The 20551-nt window shown below is 41.4% G+C and overlaps 1 protein-coding gene across 1 annotated transcript; it reads left to right on the top strand.

Annotated features, from left to right (window-relative positions):
• The first annotated feature begins 271 nt into the window (after positions 1-271).
• Positions 272-2188, top strand: LOC135228866 (zinc finger protein 345-like). The gene has a single exon (XM_064278001.1). It carries the CDS (start codon positions 272-274, stop codon positions 2159-2161), a length of 1890 nt encoding a protein of 629 aa, XP_064134071.1. The 3' UTR covers positions 2162-2188.
• Positions 2189-20551: the final 18363 nt, after the last annotated feature.

Raw genomic sequence — 20551 nt, 5'->3', positions numbered from 1 at the left:
ATATTGTGTATGTATAAACTTTGCTGAAAACTTACGTGTTCAGAGAATTTTCACAACCTTTTCATAAATGTGTGTCAGACATTGAGTATTTGAAACATATTTCACTTAAACACAATGATCAGAAAGCCTCATATTTTAGAAAAGCAGTGACGATTATGGTACTATTTCTGCTAGATGATTTGAAGTATGAAACAGGAGAGAAGTCAAGCGAAAAACTGCATGTTCGCTTTGTTAGGTAATGGTGAAGTGGAAATAATTGATTTCCAACAACATGTTGCCTGTTTTTAACAGAATTCATACAGTAGAACACCTCCGTGAAAAAAATGGAGACAATCCGTGTGGGAAAACCTTCAGGCGGATTCCAAATCTTACCGTGCAGAAAAGAAATCCTCCAGAAGTAAATCCTTTTGAATGCTCTGACTGTGAAAAAGCCATCATGGATCCCTCATCACATAACCACCATGCCTGTCAGTTTATTGCGTGTAGAGAAGCCTGTGGTGGTACCACTCCTATGAGACCTCTTAGTGGCAAGAAACCCCATAAATGTGAGGTATGTGGGAAGGATTTCATTTGTATCTCAACTCTTAAGAATCCTGTGACAACACTCACTAGTGACAATCAGTATAAATGTAATGAGTATGGGAAAGATTTCTATAGTTTCTCGTCCTTTTGGACACATGTGAGAGGTCACAAGGGTGAATGTAAAGAAAGTTCTTCTAGTGACCCTTTATCCCTCCTTTTCTATAACAGAGATAAGCCCTATGAATGTAGGGAATTTAGGAAAGCCTTTAATTTTTCCTCAGCACTCACTGCACATTTAGGCACTCACAGTGAAGAGAGGCCTTATGAATGTAAGGAACATGGGAAAGCCTTTGGTTGGCCCTCATACCTCACTACACATATAACAACTCACACTGGAGAGAGGCCTTATGAATGTAATGAATGCGGGAAAGACTTTAGGCAATCCTCAAACCTCATTGTACATAGAAGGATTCAAAGTGGAGAAAGACCTTATGAATGTAAGGAATATGGAAAAGCCTTTAAGTGTTCCTCACATCTCACTAATGATAGAAAAACTCACAGTGGAGACAAGCCATATAAATGTACAGAATGTGCGAAAGCCTTTAGTCAGGCTTCATCCCTTATTACACATATAAGAACTCACAATGGACAGAGGCCTTACGAATGTAAGGAATGTGGGAAAACATTTAGGTATTCTTCTAACTTCACTTCACATATAAGAACTCACAGTGGAGAGAAGCCTTATGAATGTAAGCAATGTGGGAAAGCCTTTAGGCAGTCCTCAGGCCTCATGACACATAGAAGAATTCATACTGGAGAGAGGCCATATGAATGTAAGGAATGTGGGAAAGCCTTTACAGATCCCTCACACCTCACCTCGCATATGCGAACTCACAGTGGAGAGAGGCCTTATGAATGTGAGGAATGTGGGAAAGCCTTTAGTCAGTCAGGAAACCTCACTAAGCATATAAGAACTCACACTGGGCAGAGGCCTTATGAATGTAAGGAATGTGGGAAAGCCTTTAGTCTGCTCTCAACCCTCACTACACATATAAAAATTCACAGTGGAGAGAAGCCTTATGAATGTAAGCAATGTGGAAAAGCCTTTAGGCAGTCCTCAGGCCTCATGACACATAGAAGAATTCATACTGGAGAGAGGCCATATGAATGTAAGGAATGTGGGAAAGCCTTTACAGATCCCTCACACCTCACCTTGCATATGCGAACTCACAGTGGAGAGAGGCTTTATGAATGTGAGGAATGTGGGAAAGCCTTTAGTCACTCAGGAAACCTCACTAACCATATAAGAACTCACAATGGGCAGAGGCCTTATGAATGTAAGGAATGTGGGAAAGCCTTTCGTCAGCTCTCAAACCTCACCACACATATAAAAATTCACAGTGGAGAGAAGCCTTATGAATGTAAGCAATGTGGGAAAACCTTTAGGCAGTCCTCAGGCCTCATGACACATAGAAGAATTCATACTGGAGAGAGGCCATATGAATGTAAAGAATGTGGGAAGGCCTTTCGTACTTGCTCTTCTCTCACAAGACATATAAAAACTCATAGTGGAGGACTTAGGAATGTAAGGAGCGTGAGAAAGCCCTTCCCTGTTCATCACACCTCACATCACATATAACATCTCACTGTGGAGAGACTACTCTGTCAAAAGGGGGGTGTTTCATCCTTAATTATATAATTTCAAACAGCAAATTTCTGAAAGTCAGTGATAAAAGAACAAAGTTTCTCAGTGTGTAACAAAGCAGTACTACCTCCAAGAAGGGGTCATTCGAATTCCTTTGTGCCTATGAAAGTTTCATTTTCACTATGGGCTTGTCCTCATCGGTGTTTGTTACTTTCTCAGTCCAAGCTAAATTTTACCTTTTGGAAAGTCCTTGACTATAACAAATAAGCCTGTAGGGAATAGCCAGGAGGAAATGTGGTTTTACATTTGTTAATACTTTTATGGATGTTATTTTGTATACAATGAAATACACTCTTCTTGTATTTGGTTTAAGAGTGTTTTTTGAAAAAAATTGTATTCCATGGGAATTCCACTTTGGAATATAAGCTGACAGTTCCTTCAAAATCTAAACACAGTCCTCCCATTCTGATCTAGCAGTAACACTCCTAGGTATTTACCCACATGAGTTAAAAACATATATCCATATAAAAACCTGCTCACAAATGTTTATAGCAGCTTTCTACATAATTACAATAATTGAAAGCACCCAAAATGTCATTGAATAGGTAAATGGGTAAACAAATAGTGAGACATCCATTCAACGGTGTATTATTCAGTGATGAAAATAATTAAGCTATCAAGGTAGGAAAAGTTATGGAGGAATCTCAAATCCACACTACGTGAAAGAAGCCGGTCTAGAAAAGCTACATCCTGTGTGATCCCAAGCCTATGGCATTCTGGAAAAGTATGAAGTGTAGAGGCAGTACAAAAATCATTGATTGCCACGGGTTTGGGGAGAGGCAGGAGGAACGAATAGGTGGAGCCCAGGGAATTTTTACCACTGTGTAACTATTCTGTAGGAAATGTAATGATGGACTGATGACAGTATGCATTTGTCAAAACCTATAGGAGTATAAACACAAAGAGTGAACCCTGATGAAGTCTATGTATTTTAGTTGAAAACCACGTCTCACTATTGATGTGCCCGTTGTTACAAACATATCCCACACCACAGGAATGCAACATGTTAACAATAGGAGAAACAGTGGGTGTAGGTGGGATGCATGGGGAGTCTGTACTTGATGCACAATTTTTCAGTAAATCCTCATGTCTCTGAAAACAAAGTCAATTTCAAAACTATGAAAACTATGGCATCCCATTTTTGTTTTGTTTTTATAACAGGGGCTGCAGAATCTATTGAAGTTTCTTATATCTTTTTCGTATGAACTAAGTAGACATCATTTGTTTTTGTTTCTTATAAGTGAATTTAAAAACTATTGTAAAATGCACGTAAAAAATAAATTTTGCCATTTTAACCATCTGAAGTGTACAAATGCATTAGTTACATTCACAATGTTGTGCAACCATCAACCCTCTTTCAAAAATTCTTCATCCCATCCCATTTGGAACAAAGGAGAATGAAGAAAACCAAACACACACAGAAAATTTAGCCCAAGGTACTAAACGAGTACATGAACCAGAGATTGCACCAGCCTGAGACCAGAACAGCTAGATGGTGCCTGGCTGCCAGCAATGAGTGTCCTACCAGGGAACACAACACAGAGTCTCGGACAAAACGGGATAAAAATGTAGAACAGAGCTCAGATTCATGTTTGAGCAGATTTCATGGTCTGATAGAGACTGGAGGAGCCCCCGAGACCTTGGCCCCCAGACACACTGCAAACTGCTAACTGAAACCATTCTCCAAGCCCACTCATCAGACAAAGATTAGACAGGAGTGTAAAACCGGAAGTAATAAGCATGAGGAATGTGCTTCTTAGTTCAATTAGATTTATAAGACCAAATAGGTAGCTCCTGCCCAAAAGCAGGATGAGAAGGCAGGAAGGGACAGGGAAATTGGTCAAATGGACACAGGGAACCCAGGGGATTCCAACTAATGCCACAAAACAATATCTATGTAAATTTCTTAATAAGAAACTAACTTAAGGTGTAATGTTTCACCTAAAGAATAAGAAAAGTTTTTTTTCATCACCCCAAAGAGAAACTCTGTACCCAACAAGCAATAAGTCCCCATTTCTACTCCCTCCAGCGCCTGGTAACTAATAATAAACTGTTCTCTCTGCCTTTGCCAGTTCTGGACATTTCACATAAACGCAATTGTATGAAATTCGTCCTTTAGTGTCTGGCTTATTTCACTCCTCGTAATATGTGTTCAAGGTTCATCGATCACCTTGCATATAATACCAGAACTTCATTTCTCTTTGTGGTTGAATAAATATTCAATTTCTTCATCAGTGGCATAAGTTGTTGATGCATAAATTTGAATAATATTTGTATTCACTGTTCTTCCTTGTAGGCATATGGATATTATGGTGTCATTGACAGTGTTGTAATGCAGGATCTTGAAATGTTCTTTTTGATCATGAATGCAATTCCATTCTTCTTCAATTTGTCATTCCTGGCATAGTTGGTCATACGAATGTCTGATGTGTCCCATACCAGTCCATTTCAGCTCAGTAAAACCTAGGATATTGATCTTTATGAGTTCCATTTCATTTCTGATAACTTCCAAAGCTGCAGAATTTCATTAATAACGGTAATGTGGGGCAGCTAACAGGATTGAGAAAATGCTCACCATCACTGCCATTAAAGAAATGCAAATGAAAACTACTGCGAGGCAGGGAGAGAGGGATATTCACTAACTAGATAGCAGACAAAAATGTAGGCGATGGGAAGTACAACTGAAGAAAAACAAAAGGAATTTCCTCAATACAACCAAAAGCTTCAAAGGCCAGAGTAGTAAGGACAGGTGTCTGGAGACAATGGTTGCAAGGGATGTGTCGGTCAATTGGCATAACAAAATGTATTAAGAAAACAGTCTGCATTCCACTTTGGTGAGAGGCCGCTGGGGTTTTAAACGCTAGGAATCGGCCATGTAAGATGCATCAATTGGTCTGAACCCACATAGAGCAAAGGAGAATGAAGAACACCAAAGACTCAAGATAAATACGAGCCCAAGAAACAGGGCCACATAAACCAGAGACTCCACCAGCCTGAGACTCAAAGAACTAGATGGTGCCCAGCTGCTGGTGATCATTGCCCTGGGAGAACACAACAGAGAATACCTGATGGAACAGGACAATAGTGGGATGCAGATCTTCAAATCTCATAAAAAGCCCAGGCTTAATGGTCTGCCTGAGACCTAGGGACCCTGACAGCCAAGGTCCCCGAACCTTTGATAGCCCAAGATTGGAACCATTCCCGAAACCAACTCTACACACAGCGATTGGCCTGGACTATAAGACAATGATGCTGCTGAGGAGTGAACTTCATGGCTCAAGCAGACACATAGGATTATGTGGGCAACTCCTGTGTGGTGACGAGATGGGAAGGAAGAGGGGGACAGGAGCTGGCTGAATGGACACGGGGAATGCAGGGTGGAGAGGAGGAATGTGCTGTCTCGTTAAGGGGAGCACAGCTAGGACTGCATAGCAAGGTCTGCACAGCTTTTTGTATGAGAGACTGACTTGATGTGTAAACTTTAACCTAAACCACATTAAGTTAAAGAAAACTATGAGCTACCTTCTTACCCCAACATTATTGGCACGTAAGAACAACAACAACAAAAACCCAAAAATCAATGCTGGAGAGGTTGCAGGGATGTCATGGGTTGAATTATGTCCCCCCGGAAATGTATTAACTTGGTTAAGTCATGATTCCCATTATTCTGTGGTTGTCCTCCATTTTGTGATTGTAGTTTTATGTTAAGGAGGATTAGCATGGGATGTAACACCCTTTACCAGGTCACCTCCCTGATCCAATGAAAAGGGAGTTTCCCTGGGGTGTGGCATGCACCACCTTTCATGAGAGATAAAAGGAAAAAAGTGAGCAGAGAGACAGGGGAACCTCCTACCGGAAAGCACTGCCGGGAGCAGAGCTTGTCCTTTGGACCCAGGGTCCCTGCTCAGAGAGGCTTCCAAAGCTGGGACAGATTGAGGAGAAGGCTGATAGTAAAAGCCTTTCCCTGGAGCCGACGTCTCAAATTTGGACTTTTAGCCTACTTTACTGTGAAGAAATAAATTTCTCTTTGTTAAAGCCATCCACTTGTGGTATCTCTGTTATAGCAGCACTAGATGACTAAGACAAGGGACAGTGGAACTCTTACGCACTGCTGGTGAGAATGTAAAGGGGTACAACCATTTTGGAAAACGATTTGGTGCTTCCATAAAAAAACTAGAAATAGAAATACCATAGGATTCAGCAATACCACTCCTAGGAATATACCCTAGAGAAATAAGAGCCATCACACAAATAGACATACCCATACGCATGTTCACTGCAGCATTGTCTACAATAGCAAAAAGATGGAAATAACCTAAGTGCCCATCGACAGGTGAATGGATGTCTTAGTCATCTAGTGCTGCTATAAGAGAAATGCCACAAGTGGATGGTTTTAACACAGAGAAATTTTATTCTCTCACAGTCCAGAAGGCTAGAAGTCTGAATTCAAGGCACTGTCCTCTCCAAGGGAAGACTTTCTGTCTGTGCTGGCTCTGGAGGAAGTTCCTTGTCATCAGTCTTCCCTTGGTCTGGGAGCATCCCAGTGCAGGAACCTCAGGTCCAAAGGACACACACTGCTGCTGGCGCTGCTTACTTGGCGGTATGAGGTCCCCATGTCTCTCTGATGGTTTCTCTCTTTTATATCTCAGAAGAGATCGCCTTAAGACACTACCTAGGCTTGTAGACCTCATCAATATAAAAAAAAATTTTTTTTTTTTGCCTGCCGCTAATTCATCTTATTACATCATAGTGTTAGGATTTACACCACATAGAGAAATCAGAAGATAAAATGGTAGACAATCATACAAGGGAATGATGACCTATCGAAATTGAGAGATATTTGGGGGGGGATGCAATTCAACCCATGACAATGGGTAAACAACCTATGGTACCTGAACACAATGAAATACTATGCAAATATAATGAAGAATGATGAATCTGCGGAACATCTCACAACACAGATGAGTTGGGAGGGCATTTTAATGAGTGAAATGGGTCAATCACAAAAGGACGAATACTGTTCGAGACCACTATTAAAAAACTCAGGAAGTTTTACACACAGAAACAATCTTTGACGGTTACAATGGAAGGGCGAGGAGGGAAAGAAAAATACTCGTGAATAGTTAAGAGGAAGCTTTGATGAAGGCTAAGGCACTAGGGAATACTGGGGAAGTCAGCAGAACTTGATCAAGCCAAGGTCATGGAAACTTCATAGACAAATCCAAATTCCCTGAGGCACCGAATTACTGGACTGAGGGCTAGGGACCATTGACTCATTAATATTTAGCTCAATTGGCATAACACACTTTAAAAGGTAAGTGTTCTGCATCCTACTTTGTTGAGTAGCATCTGGGGTCTTAAAAGCTCGTGAGTGGCCATCTAAGATACTCCACTTTTCTCACCTTGTCTGGAGCAAGGAATAATGAAGAACAGCACAGACACAAGGTAAAGCAGTAATGAACAACTACCACAGCCTCCACCAGACAGTCCAGCACAACCAGATAGTGCCCCGCTATCAACACCAACTGCTCTGACAGGGATCACAATAGAGGATCCCAGACAGACCTGGAGGAAAAAGTAGAACAAAATCGAAACTCACAAGAGAAAACCAGACTTACTGGTCTGACAGAGACTGAGAAACCCCGAGAGTATGGCCCCCAGACAGCCTTTTAACGCAGTCCTGAACTCACTCCTGAGGTTCACTCTTTAGCCAAGGATTACAAAGGCACATTAAAAAAAAAAAAAGGGGGGGGGAGTGAATTGTAGAAAATACGAATCTAGGAAAATTGTAAGTCTCCATCCCTGCTACTCTTTTAACACAAGTCCAGTCCCTAATCATATTTCCCAAATTCCCAGATGTGACAAGGATGTAGTCCCCATTTATTTCCTTATAGCCTTATGAAATGTTTTCTTTCTGTTTTGGAGACACTCCCCCTACACCAGTGATTCTCAACTGGGGATCATTTTCCACCTCAGGATATGTGGCAATATCTGGAAACACTGCGAGGGAGGCACGTGCTAATACACTCTAGTGTTTTAGAGGTCAAGGAGGCTGCTGAACATCCTACATGCATCCTGGGCTATGGAGCCCTGGTGGAAGCCGTTGCACGTGGCCAAAAACTGGCCTAACAGTATGGGACAAAATCCAGGGACACATCAAAACTTCCCTTTTACATAACAATAGCCAACATCTACTTGGAACTTCACGTGGTATTTCTTGTGCTGGTGATTTACCATATTAGCTCATTTAATCCTCATATCAACCACATGTGGCACACTTTGTCATAGCCTCTCTTTCCCAGATGAGGAAACTGAGGCACAGGGGAGCTAAGCATATTTCTCAAAACCACCTTCTATTAAGGTGGCATCAAGATTTTCAAGCCAGGAAAGGAAAACCTAAGAGTTCACACTATTAACTGCACTGTTCCATCACCCGTGGACTCATGTGTCCAGCACAGGACATTGGCGATGTCTCTGGCAGGAAGACTCACTGTAGAGAAATGTCTGCAGGGCTCCCTTTATGCCTTTGTTCACCAAGTTGTAGATGAAGGGCTTTGTCATGGAAGCGACCAACGTGTACAGAACGTCAAAGACCCCTGCCCAAGTGATGTGGATATAGAACACACAGACATAAGCAGGCAGGCTTCGTAGAACGAGGAGACAAAAGAGAGGTGAGACCCTCAGGAGAAAATGCTTTATACTTCCCGTTACGGATCGAATCTGTATCCCCCAAAAGTATGTGTTATAAACCTTAATCCCTATACTTGTGGATATAGTCCTATTTGGGAGTGGGGTTTCTTGGTTATGTTAATGAGGCAATATCAGTGTAAGGTATGTCTTAAGTCAATCTCTTTCGAGATGTAAAAAAAAATCAGATTGAGCAAGCAATCAAGCAGACAAGCAGAGCTGGGGGAAGACAGATTCCACACCACATGAAGATAAGCAAGAAACTGAGATCAGAAACTGAGAAGAGACAAGGACCTTTCCTCAGAGGCCACAGAGAAAGGAAGCCTTCCCTAGAGCTGGTGCCCTGAATTTGAACTTCCAGCTCCCTAAACTGTTGCGAAAATAGCTTTGTTTGTTATAGCCACCCACTTGTGTTATTTCTGTTATATCAACACTAGACAACTAAGAATTTGTTATGGGTCAGTGGGATGCTGCTCTAAAAAATATCTAAAATGTGGAAGTGGTTTTCGAATTGGGTAATAGGAAAAGCCTGGAAGAGTTTTAATGTGCGTAATAGTCAAAGCCTAGATGGTCTTCAAGAGAAGGTCGGTAGAACTATGGACATCAGAAGCAATTCTGGTGAGGGCTCAGAAAGAAGTGAGGAGAGCCCTAGAGAAAATTCTCCATCATTTCAGAGAGTAGGTTGGTGCCATCAACAGAATGTTGCTAGACACGTGGACATTAAATGTGCTTCTGCTGGGGCTTTAAAAGGTGAACCTGTGATTGGACGATGGAGGAGGACTAATTCTTTTTAGGCAACGTCAAAGAGCTTGCCTGAATTATGTCCAAATGTTTTGTGGGAGGCAGAACTTATAACTGATGAACCGGGATATAAGGGCAAGGGGATTTCTAAGCAAGGTCTTAAAGAGGTCACATGGTTTCTTCTTTTGCTAATAGTAAAATGCAAGAGGAAAGAGATGGACTTAAAAATGAACTGTGCAACATGAGAATAGAATTTAAAGGTTTGGAAAATTCTGTTGAAGAAACTAAGGACATGTGTCCTAGAATGTTTGCTAAGGATGTGGCTGCAAAAGGAAAGACCTCTGCCTCTTGGAATTCTACAGGCAAGAAAATGGGCAGAGGAGCTACATCTGTTGTCCTCCAAAAGAAGAATAATCCCTGCAGCTGCTCTGAGATCAGTAGAGAAGTTGGAAGGAACACTAGAACCAGGGCTGACTGATTGTCGAAGGGTGGAGCCAAGAACTCCTGGGTTTCAAAGGGTGCAGACACACCCTCCTAGGTTTCAAAGACTTAAATCTCCACCAACTCGGTTTTGGCATGTGGGGCTGCCATTCAGTTGTGCCAAGAGGATTGGTCTGCTGCTGAAAGCTGAGGGAGTGGGGATGGCATGCTCAAGGGGCAGGAGAATGGTGTCTGCCAGGGTCGAGGGGAAATAGTCGCCACTCAGGCAGACTAGGAGGATAGGGCTACCTAAAGCCAAGGGAGCAGAGTAGCCAACCCAGTGGCTTTGGAAGTTAGGTGTGAAACCCCAAGCCGAGAGACCTCCAACCAGAATCCAGAAAGCATGGCCAACACCCACGCTCTGGAGGGTGGGAACATTGCCCAGATGCTCTCAAGGAACAGAGGATTATTTTCAAGCCTTGAGAACTAATGAAATTTGTTCTGCTGGGTTTTGGACTTGGTTGGTGCCCATTATCCCTTCTTTCCCTCCGATTTCAACCATTTGTAATGGAAATGTTTACCTTGTGCCTGTTCCACCATTGTACTCTGGAAACAGATAACTTGTAGTCTAGGTTTCACCGGTTTGCAGATGCAAAGTAATTTTGCCCCATATTTCATTTACAGGTTTCAGAAGATGAGATTTTGGCCTTGGAGTCGATTTAAGAAATTTAGGATGGTGGGCCATGGAGAATGTTTTTTGCATGTGGTGAGAGCATGAATTTGGGGAAGTCAAAAAGTAAAATGTTATGTATTGAGTTGTGTCCCCCAGAAATCTGTGTTGTAAATCCTAAACCCTATCCCTGTGGTTATAATTCCGCCTGGGAGTGGGTTTTCTTATGTTAAGGAGACAGTGTTAGTGAAGATAGTACGAATCATTTTTGTAATCTCAGAAATCTTACTTACTTAAACCAATCTGTTTTTGAGATATAAAAAGAGAAATTTTAAGGAAGCAACCAAACAAACACGCAGAGATCGAGGGAAACAGATGCCACATCACGTGAAGATCATCAAGGAACAGAAGAACACGACCTGAGACGAGGACGTTCCCCTGGAGCCGACAGAAAGAGAAAGAATTTCCCTAGAGGCAGCACCCTGAATTTAGGCTTCTAACCTCCTAAACTGTGGGAAAACAAATTTGGTAAAGCCACCCACTTCTGGTATTTCTGTTACAGCAACTCTAGGTAACTAAGTCACTTGCCTTCCTTTCTTCAGATGCTCAGTATATAATACGCAGTTTGGCATATATGAAAAGGATCCAAGCAAGAGGAAGAAAAACCATGACGTCTGTCACAATATATAACACAAGGTTATTGATGAAGGTGTTGGAGTAGGCAAGCTTGAGGACTTTGGTGAGCTCACAGAAATAGCGGGGGATTTCACTGCACAGAAAGTACCAGCACAGTCAAAGGGTCAGGAAGAGCACCCAGCATGCTGACAAGCCAAGGGTTTTGAATGACTGTGTAGTGCTGAGACAGAAAGGTCCACATAAACCAGAGGGTCCATCACCCTGACACCAGAAGAACTAGATGGTGCACAGCTACCACCAATGACTGCCCTAACAGGGAACACAATAGAGAGCCCCTGACAGAGCAGGAGAAAAGCACCGTGCAGAACTCAAATTCTAGTAAAAAACCAGACTTAGTGGTCTGACAGAGACTGGACGAACCCCAGAAAACATGACCCCTGGACTCTCTATTCACCCAGAACTAAAACCATTCCCAAAGCCAACTCTTGAGACATAGAATAGACTGCACTATAACGCATAAAATGATACTCATGAAGAGTGTGCTTCTTAGTTCAAGCAGATACTCAAGACTAAACGGGCAGCTCCTGTCCAGAGGCGAGATGAGACAGCAAAAGGGATAGGAGCTAGTTGAATGGACACGGAAAATCCGGGGTGGAAAGGAGAAATCTGTGGTCACATTACAGGGACAGCAACTAGGGTCACATAACAATGTGTGTATAAACTTTTGTATGAGAAACTAACTTGAGCTGTAAATTTTCAACTAAAGCACACATACAAAAAAGAACAGGGTTTATTGGGTTTGAGGTGGTGGGGTTGCTGGAGGGATTAGAAGAATGGGGCCGCCCAAGGCAAGGGAGCAGTGTTGCCATCGCAGTGGGCCTCAAAGGCCAAGTTGAAGCTCAGGATTCAGGGGCCTACACCCAGAATCCAAAGATCATGGTCAACACCTAGACTGTGGAATGGAGGGTCATTGCCTGGATGTTCTCAGAGAACAGAGGATTATTTTGAAGACTTGAGGGATAATATATGTTGGGGTGCTGGGTTTTGGACTTATGTGGTGCCCCTTATCCCTTCTTGCCCTCTAATTTGCCCCTCTTGTGATGGAAATGTCAACCTTGTGTCTGTTCTATTATTGTACTTTGGAAACAGATAATTTGTAGCCTAGATTTCACAGGTTCACAGATGAAGAGGAATTTTGTCCGAGGTTGGAATATGCCTCAAGTCTCACCCGTATTTGATCTAGATGACTTGGAAGATGAGATTTTGAACTTAGAGTTGATTTAAGACTTTTGGAATGATGTGATGGGGTGAATGGGTTTTGCATGTGGCAGATATATTCAATTTGGGGGCCAAAGCGTGGAACGTTACAGACTGAATTCTCTCTCCCAAAAGTATTGTCATGAATCCTGCCCTGTATATCTGTGCTTATATTCCCATTTGGGAATGGGTTGCCTTTGTTATGTTAATGAGACAGGATTAGTGCTGGCTGTGTCTTGAGTCAATGTCTTTTGAGATATAAAAGAGACCCAACAAGTAAGCCAGAGAAACTGAGATGGAGGAAGAGAGTTGACAAGCCACATGAAGAACACTCAGAAGCAGCTCAGAAGAGATAAGGACCTTCTCTGAATGTTACTTATTTTGTTGTTGTTGAGTATACACATAGCAAAACATACACCAATTCAACAGTTTCTACATGTACCATTTAGTGACATTGATTCTTCAAGTTGTGTAACCATTCTCATCCTCCTTTTCTGCGTTCTTCTTCCCCCTTTAACATAAATTCATTGCTCCCTAAGTTTCCGATCTAATCTTCCCTGCTGCTGTTGTCAATTTGATCCCACATAGATAGTTCTTAAAAGGGTAGTACGCTCAAGGCATGCATTTTTTAGTAGTTAAGTTAAACTACTGTTCAGTTTTAAGAAGTCTTCAGGGGATATTTTTGGTTTAAGCATTAATGTTTATCTCAGAGCAATAGTTTCAGGGGTTCATTCAACCTTTATGGATTCAAGAAGACGGAGTCCGTGAGATTTTGAAATTCTTATCTGTATTTTATCCCTTTTTAGGAGGATTCTTCTATAGAGTCTTTGATCAAAATGTTCATTAATGGTAGCTGGGTACCATCCAGTTCTTCTGGTCTCATGGTACTTGAAGCAGTTTTTCATGGAGACAATTACGTACACTTCCCTTATTTTCCTTATATTCCTGTCTCACGTTTTTCCTCTGTTGTTCCAGGTGAATACCGACCAACTGCTATGCCTTTCATGGCCCCTTGTATGTGTTTAAGCCACCAGTCACTATGCAACAAACTAGAAAGTATCAGTACTAAGCATGTTATTAGGCCAATTAATCAGAATATGCCATGAAAACGTGATCTTAAACGCCCAACCCAAGAAATCAAATCTGATGAGATTTCAGCAGATTCAGCATCCCTTTTTTGATTGTTGTAAATATGTCTCACAAACCATTTCCTTCTTCATCATTTATTTTTATTGTGCTTTAAGTAACAGTTTACAAATCAGATAAGTCGCTCGTACAAAAATTTATAAAACCTTGCTATGCTGAGATCTTGAGGGCCTATGAATCTGTGTTCTACCCCTCACCCACCTGGATAAGAGACTAGGCTGGATGTGGGGTCTTTACAACTCTAAAATCTCAAATTCCAAGAATCGCCAAGACGTGAGGTTGGGTGGGCATGTCCAAGTCAGACAAGTCCTTGGATAGAACTGTTGATCCGCTGGGAGTTCAAAACTAACAGATAAAAGAAGGCATGTGCAACACAGAGGTTTAGTCAGAGAATTCTCCTTTCTTCCATCTACAACAGTTCATCAACTGTTTTCCTTATCATGTGAGTTGGTTCTCGAATCATGAAAAGATACACATTCTGTAGTTTGCCACCTCTCATTTTTAGTTAAATAACCAAGTTGTTTATGTCAGGAAGCTTCTAAATTGTAGTTTTGGTGGAGTAGAATTTCACCTACGGATATCTAAATGTGTTTATTTTCATCTTTTCGTAATGAAAAAGGAGCCCTGTTAGCACAGTGGCTAAGTGTTCAACTGCTAATGGAAGATAGGCGTTTGAAACCCACCAGCTGCTCTGCGGAAGGAAGACGTGGCAGTCTGCTTCTGTAAAAATTACAGCCTTGGAAACCCTATGGGACAATCCTATTCTGTCCTATAGAGTCCTTATGAGTTGTAATCCACTCGACATCAACAGGTCAGTAATCCCAATCTCTGTGCCATGATAGACACGTAATCTAACAATGTGGATACTTCTTTGATTTTCCTTTCCCTCTGTGTAAGAGCTTTCAAAATAGAAGCGTTCAGTGTACCAGAAAAGGCTAGTTCGAGCTTAGGCCTTGTGACTCCATTTTGTTATTTCCGCTTTTACATGACAACAGTTAATTTTCGTACAGGCTTAATGTGGTATCTAAAGAAATGTTTCTCTTTGTAACCGAGCTAAGAAAGAATGTTGTCAGTTTTTCCCCAGGGTCCCTGGATACAAACAGTGTACCTAACCTGTACATTCTCAGAAAAAGTTGTCTTGCAAACCTGTGCAGAGAAGCTCCTTAACCAGGTGAAGACTGATGACAAGGACATTCCCCAAGAGCCAAAAGAGAGAAAGCCTTCCCCCGGAGATGGCACCCTTAATTTGGACCTGCAGTATTCTAGACAGTGAGAGAACAAATTTCTGTTTATTAAAGCCATCCACTTGTGGTATTCCTGTTATAGCAGTACTAGGTAACTAAGAATTTGGCAGTAGGAGTGGGGTGCTGCTTTGACAGATACCTAATATGTGGAAGCTGTTTTTCAACTGGGAATGGATAGAGGCTGGACGAGTTTTAAAGTGCCTTAGAGTAGAAGCATAGATTGCCTTGAAGAGAGTGTTGGTGGAATTCTGGACATCAAAGACAATTGTGGTGAGGACTCAGAAGAAAGTGAAAAGAGCTGTTAAAGCCATCCACTTGGGGTATTTCCGATATAACAGCACTAGATGAGTAAGACAACAGGTGAGCCTGGGGCTCCCTCTACTGGGCACTGGTTTGGGGTTCATGTTCCAAAACGCTATAAGCTGACTTTAGTAGAATTTCGGAATTTCAGTGATCACTTTGGGAAAATGAGTTCCCATTTGCATTGTCTATTTTCCTCTGTGGGGCACTTTTTTTGGTGATCAGGTTTTGTCAGAGGGTCTGATATATCTCCATGTGAGACTCTGGCAAGTTAATCAGTTTTATCTAAAACCTGTGTTTTTGTGGAATTGACTTGATCTTACCAAAGAAATGCTGTATACCGTTTAAGAAACTGGAATCCCTATTTGTTTTCCCTTATGTTGTTTAAGGGTAGAAGCTTGGTTTGTGAGCTGGCCTCACAGACCATTAAATTTGTATGTTCCTCTGTCCTCTTTTGTTCTCAAGCTTGAGTCTGATCTAGTAACTGTAATCATAGTAATCTTTTAGTCCACTCAGTCCTGTGTAGTTACTTTCAGTTCTACATAATCCTGGATCAGCAGCAGTCTGTAAACCCATCAACTTCTACACGAGAGATCTGGAAATCTTAATTCAGCCTAGTGTATTCCATCTTCAAAATATCACACCTTTTTCATACGTCCAATGTAGTCCATCTTTTGTTGGACTATTTTGATCAAGCATTTTCAGTGAGGCAGCAAGATAAAAACTTACATGCAAACGACAAAACTTTAAAAGGCCATGATTAACTTATAATAATTCTTAAACATGAAAGATCTGATGGGAATTAATTACAAAAGTAATGCAAAGTCAAATGAAGTCAATTTAAAAAATTTAGGAAAAAAAATTCTGAACAATAACTAACCTTATCTTCAAAGAACTTTGGATATAACACATAGTAATCTTGAGATGTAATACTATATAGTCAGGATACCATATTTTTACAGAAACAATGTGTACCTTCTACTTTTGTTTTGCAACCGTGCCTTTTCCCATGAAGTATTTTGCTAAGCGCTGTATGCTAGTTTCTATTACACCAACATGAAAAAAATTGGCATAGCGGCACTTATGAAAATGCCTTGTGAGGGGAAAGTGCAGTTTGCAAAGAAAAACAGAAGGCCCTCGTTATTTCCGTAAAAATACAGGATACCCCAAGTATAACAAGGTCATCAAGTTTTTGGAGCCCTGGTGCACAGTTGTTATCAGCTCTGCTTCTAAACCAAAGGTTAGTTGGTTCAAATCCGCCAGCCACTCCTTGGAAACCCTATGGGGTAGTTCTACTCAAAATTGACTACACAGTAATAGGTTTGGATTTGGTGTTTTGGATTAAGTCTCTAAACATCTGAACAGTAATTAAAAAAAAAAAAAACCTCCATAGGTAAATGATGGGAATTCCCCATTAAAGACATTGCCTCAGATGATGCTAGATTCAAAAGAAATAATGACTAATTAAAAAATAAAATTATGACAGTATCATGTGCTTGTTGTCTAGTATCAGGCACGCTGACACATAAATTTTTAACCCAAAGAAAATTTGACACTTCTGATTTGACAACACATTTCATGTAACTCATAACATTCAATAAATCTTTTAAACAGTCTTTGTTATATATCTTTTGTTGAATCTAAAAATTTTTTTCTAATGTTTTTGTTTTTGTTGGGAATATGCACAGCAAACCATACACTAATTCAGGAGTTTCCATATGTACAATTTAGTGACAGATGATATTCTTCAAGGTGTGTAACCATTCTTATCATCCTTTTCTAAGCTGTTCTTCCCCTATTAACATAAATTCACTGACTCCTGAGATTCCTGTCAAATCTTTGGAGTTGTTGCTGTCAATTTGATACCTTATAGTCATTAAAAGTTTATAATGCTCAATGCAGACATTTTTCAGTAGTTAAGCTAAACATCGTTTGGTTTTAAGAAGACTTCAGGGAATTCTTACTGGTTTAAGGTTTAAAGATTATCTCAGGGGAAGAGTTTCAGGGGTTTATCCAACGTTCCTGGCTCCAGGAAGTCTGGAGTCCATGAATTTTTAAAAATTCTGTCCTGCATTTTCCCCGTTTTCATCAGGATTCTTTTATGAAATCTTTGATCAAAATGTTCACTAATGGTAGCCAGGCACAATCCAGTTCTTCTGATCACATGGCAAAGAAGGCAGTTGTTCATGAAGCCAATTAGCCACGTATTCCATATCTTCCTCCTATTCTTGACTCTCCTTCTTCTGTTGCTTCAGGTGAACAGAGTCCACCTGTGTACCTTGGATGGCAGCTTGTAAGCTTTTAAGACACCTGGTGCTACACAACAAACTAGAAGGTAGAACAGAAGCACTAAACATGTCATTAGGCCAATTAACTGGGATGTCCCATGAAACCATGGTCATAAACCTCTAAATCTCATGAGATTTAAGCAGCCTCAGCAAGAACTTTTGTTGTTGTTGTTAGTGTTGTGAATATATTACACAAATTTTGCTAATTCAACTTTTTACAGGTTCCAACTTACCGGTAGTTATTAGAATAATCAGCCGTGCAACACTGCCCTTAATCAATGTTTTATTTCTATCACCTTTAACCCCATCTCATTTTCGTTTTCCTTTCCCTCTCACCTCAATAACCACTAATGAAATTTCTTCTCCACACGTTTGCTTTTCTTGTCTTTTTCCGGAGCCCTGGTATCGGAGTGGTTAAGCACTCGACTGCTAATTGAAAGGTTGGCGGTTTGAACTCACCAGTCACTCCACAGGAGAAAGATGTAATGGTCTCCTTCCGTAAATATTACAGCTTTAGAGCCCTATAGGGCGGTTCTATTCTGTCCTATAGGATTGCCCATGAGTCAGAATCGACTGGATGGCGGTGGATTTGGGTTTGCATTTTTACATCAGTCAAGTCGTACAGTATTTGTCCTTCTGCGATTGACTTATTTCACTCAGCAGAATGTCTTCCAGCTCCATCCGTATTGTAGCATGTGTACTGATAGTTCATTTCTTCTACATTTTGTTTATCCGTTCAAATGTAGATGGGCATTTACGTTGTTTCTACTTTTTGGCTATTGTGAACAGTGCTGCAGTGAACATGGATGTACAAGTCTCTGAGCCTCTGCTTGCAAGTCTTTTGGTTATGTAAGTAGGAGTGGAGTTGCTTGGTCACATGAAAGTTCTATTTTTAGTTTTGAGGAAACACTACAGTTTTGCTGGAGGGCTTTACCATTTTGCATTCCGACTAGCAATAGGTGTTTCCAATTTCCCTACATCCTAACTTTTTTTTCTTGATTCTTTTAATTTGGCTATCCTAGTGGAAGTGAAATAGTATGTCTATGGTATTGATTTGCCCCTCTGTAATTGCTACTAAAGAGCATCCTCCTATTGAGTTTCTTAGAGCTATTTTTTACAGAAACTTTTACCCATGGAAGCAGCAGTCAAGAAATCAAATGATGAATTGGGCAAAACTATTGCAAAAGACCAGTTTAAACTGTTAAAAGCAGAAATATCACTTTGAGAAATAAGGTGCACCTGACCCAACCAATAGTATTTTCAATCACCTCATGTGCATAGAAAAGCTGGAAATGAATAAGGAAGACTCAAGAACTCATGCCTTTGAGTTGCCGTGTTGGTGAAGAATAATGAATGTACTATGGACTGCCAGAAAAACGAAGGAATGTGTCTTGGAAGAAGTACAACCAGAATGCTACTTAGAAGCGAGGATGGCGAGAATTCGTCTGACGTACTTTGGCCATTATCAGGAGGGAGAAGTCCCTGGAGAAGGACATCATGCTTGTTAAAGTAGACGAAAGAGAGGAAGACCTTAAATGAGGTGGATTGACACAGTGGCTGCAATGATGGGATCAAGAATAGCAATGGTTGTGAAGATGGTGCAGGACCGGACAGTGTTTGGTTCTGTCGTACGTATGGTGACTATGAGTTGGAACCTACCTGATTGTACCTAAGATCAGCTGTGATTTTATATGCTTATTTTTTTCCTACTCGTGTGTGCTCTGTTAGACAAATAAATTGCAAATATGCAATGCTCAATGCTTCCTTGGTTTGAATGCTACCTGGCCATATCACCTGCTTTCCTTGATAAATTCATGAATATTTTCATTGCTATTTTGTTTTACTTTTTCCCATATATCCAATGAATGAGATGAATCACTAGTTCCTGTGTTCCTGTTGGAGTCCTGCTGCTTCTCCTGCTCACCGGAAGCGGAAGTGTGCCTCCTTGGTCGGCGTCCGACCGGCTCCTCCGGTGTGTGGCAGCAACTGCTTCCTGGAGGCCTGTGTGTGTCGGTGCGTGGACAGGTGAGGTGGTGGGAGCCGCCCAGACCTGTGCTGCTAAGGAAACGCGGAGACATGCAGGGTCCCGGGCCTCCTGGGGGCTCGGGTCGCTCCCGGCGTGTGAATGGCGCGTCCCCACGTGTTGTGGAGACACAGGTGCGCGGTTACCTTGAGCTGCTCCTCAGCCCTCAGTCACTGTTGGCCCCTGCGTATATTTACCGTTTACTGAGCTGTTTCTGGAGGACTGGGCACGGGGTCGAGGACTTCGTCTAAGGGACCTTCTTTGAGCCTCCAAACACCACTGCCAGGGAGCGACGATTTGTAACGTTTTACAGAAGTCTAATAATCTCGGAGAAATTTAATACCTCGCCCGTAGACAAATATCTACTCAGTGGTAGTGTCTGAACTCAAATGCAAATCTGTTGTTACTTCAAGGGGCATAGTGATCACAGTCTCCCTGCCTGAAACGGCTCCTCTTTCTTTTCTGTCCTTCATCAGGCAGGACTTTTGTTGAGTATTAGTGGTCCTGGGGAAATGAAGATTGTGGCGAGGAATATAACCTCCTCCTTTAATGGGTATATGTATTTAGGACTGATGAGCAATCAACAAACATGAATTGGAAATAGTACGTACGTTTAGGAGCACGTTTATCCCAGTTTCAGGAGGAAAACATTTAATACAGGCACCTTTCGAGGAATTCCTGGGGCGTTAAGGCAGAAATTTTCATCACGATTGTGTGAGAAACCATACAGCCAGTCGTAGTTGGTCCGATATAAAATGTGATGTTGCTGAACGGTCTTAATGCAGGCGACGAACGATTTATAGAGATGAAACACTCTGGGTGTGTAGTCTGTGCTAGATTGGGTACTGGGAATTGAACTGTAACCTAACCACTCGGGTTCTTGCCCTGTCTTATTAGCCGATTGAAATAAGA

Source organism: Loxodonta africana, chromosome X (genome assembly GCF_030014295.1).
Source record: "Loxodonta africana isolate mLoxAfr1 chromosome X, mLoxAfr1.hap2, whole genome shotgun sequence".
Taxonomy (NCBI): domain Eukaryota; kingdom Metazoa; phylum Chordata; class Mammalia; order Proboscidea; family Elephantidae; genus Loxodonta; species Loxodonta africana.
The sequence above is the reverse complement of the archived record's forward strand: the minus strand, read 5'-3'. Positions and strand labels throughout refer to the sequence as shown.

What these genes read in the sequence shown, in the direction of transcription:
- LOC135228866 (XM_064278001.1), top strand. Translation starts at nt 272, where the DNA reads ATGTTGCCTGTTTTTAACAGAATTCATACAGTAGAACACCTCCGTGAA.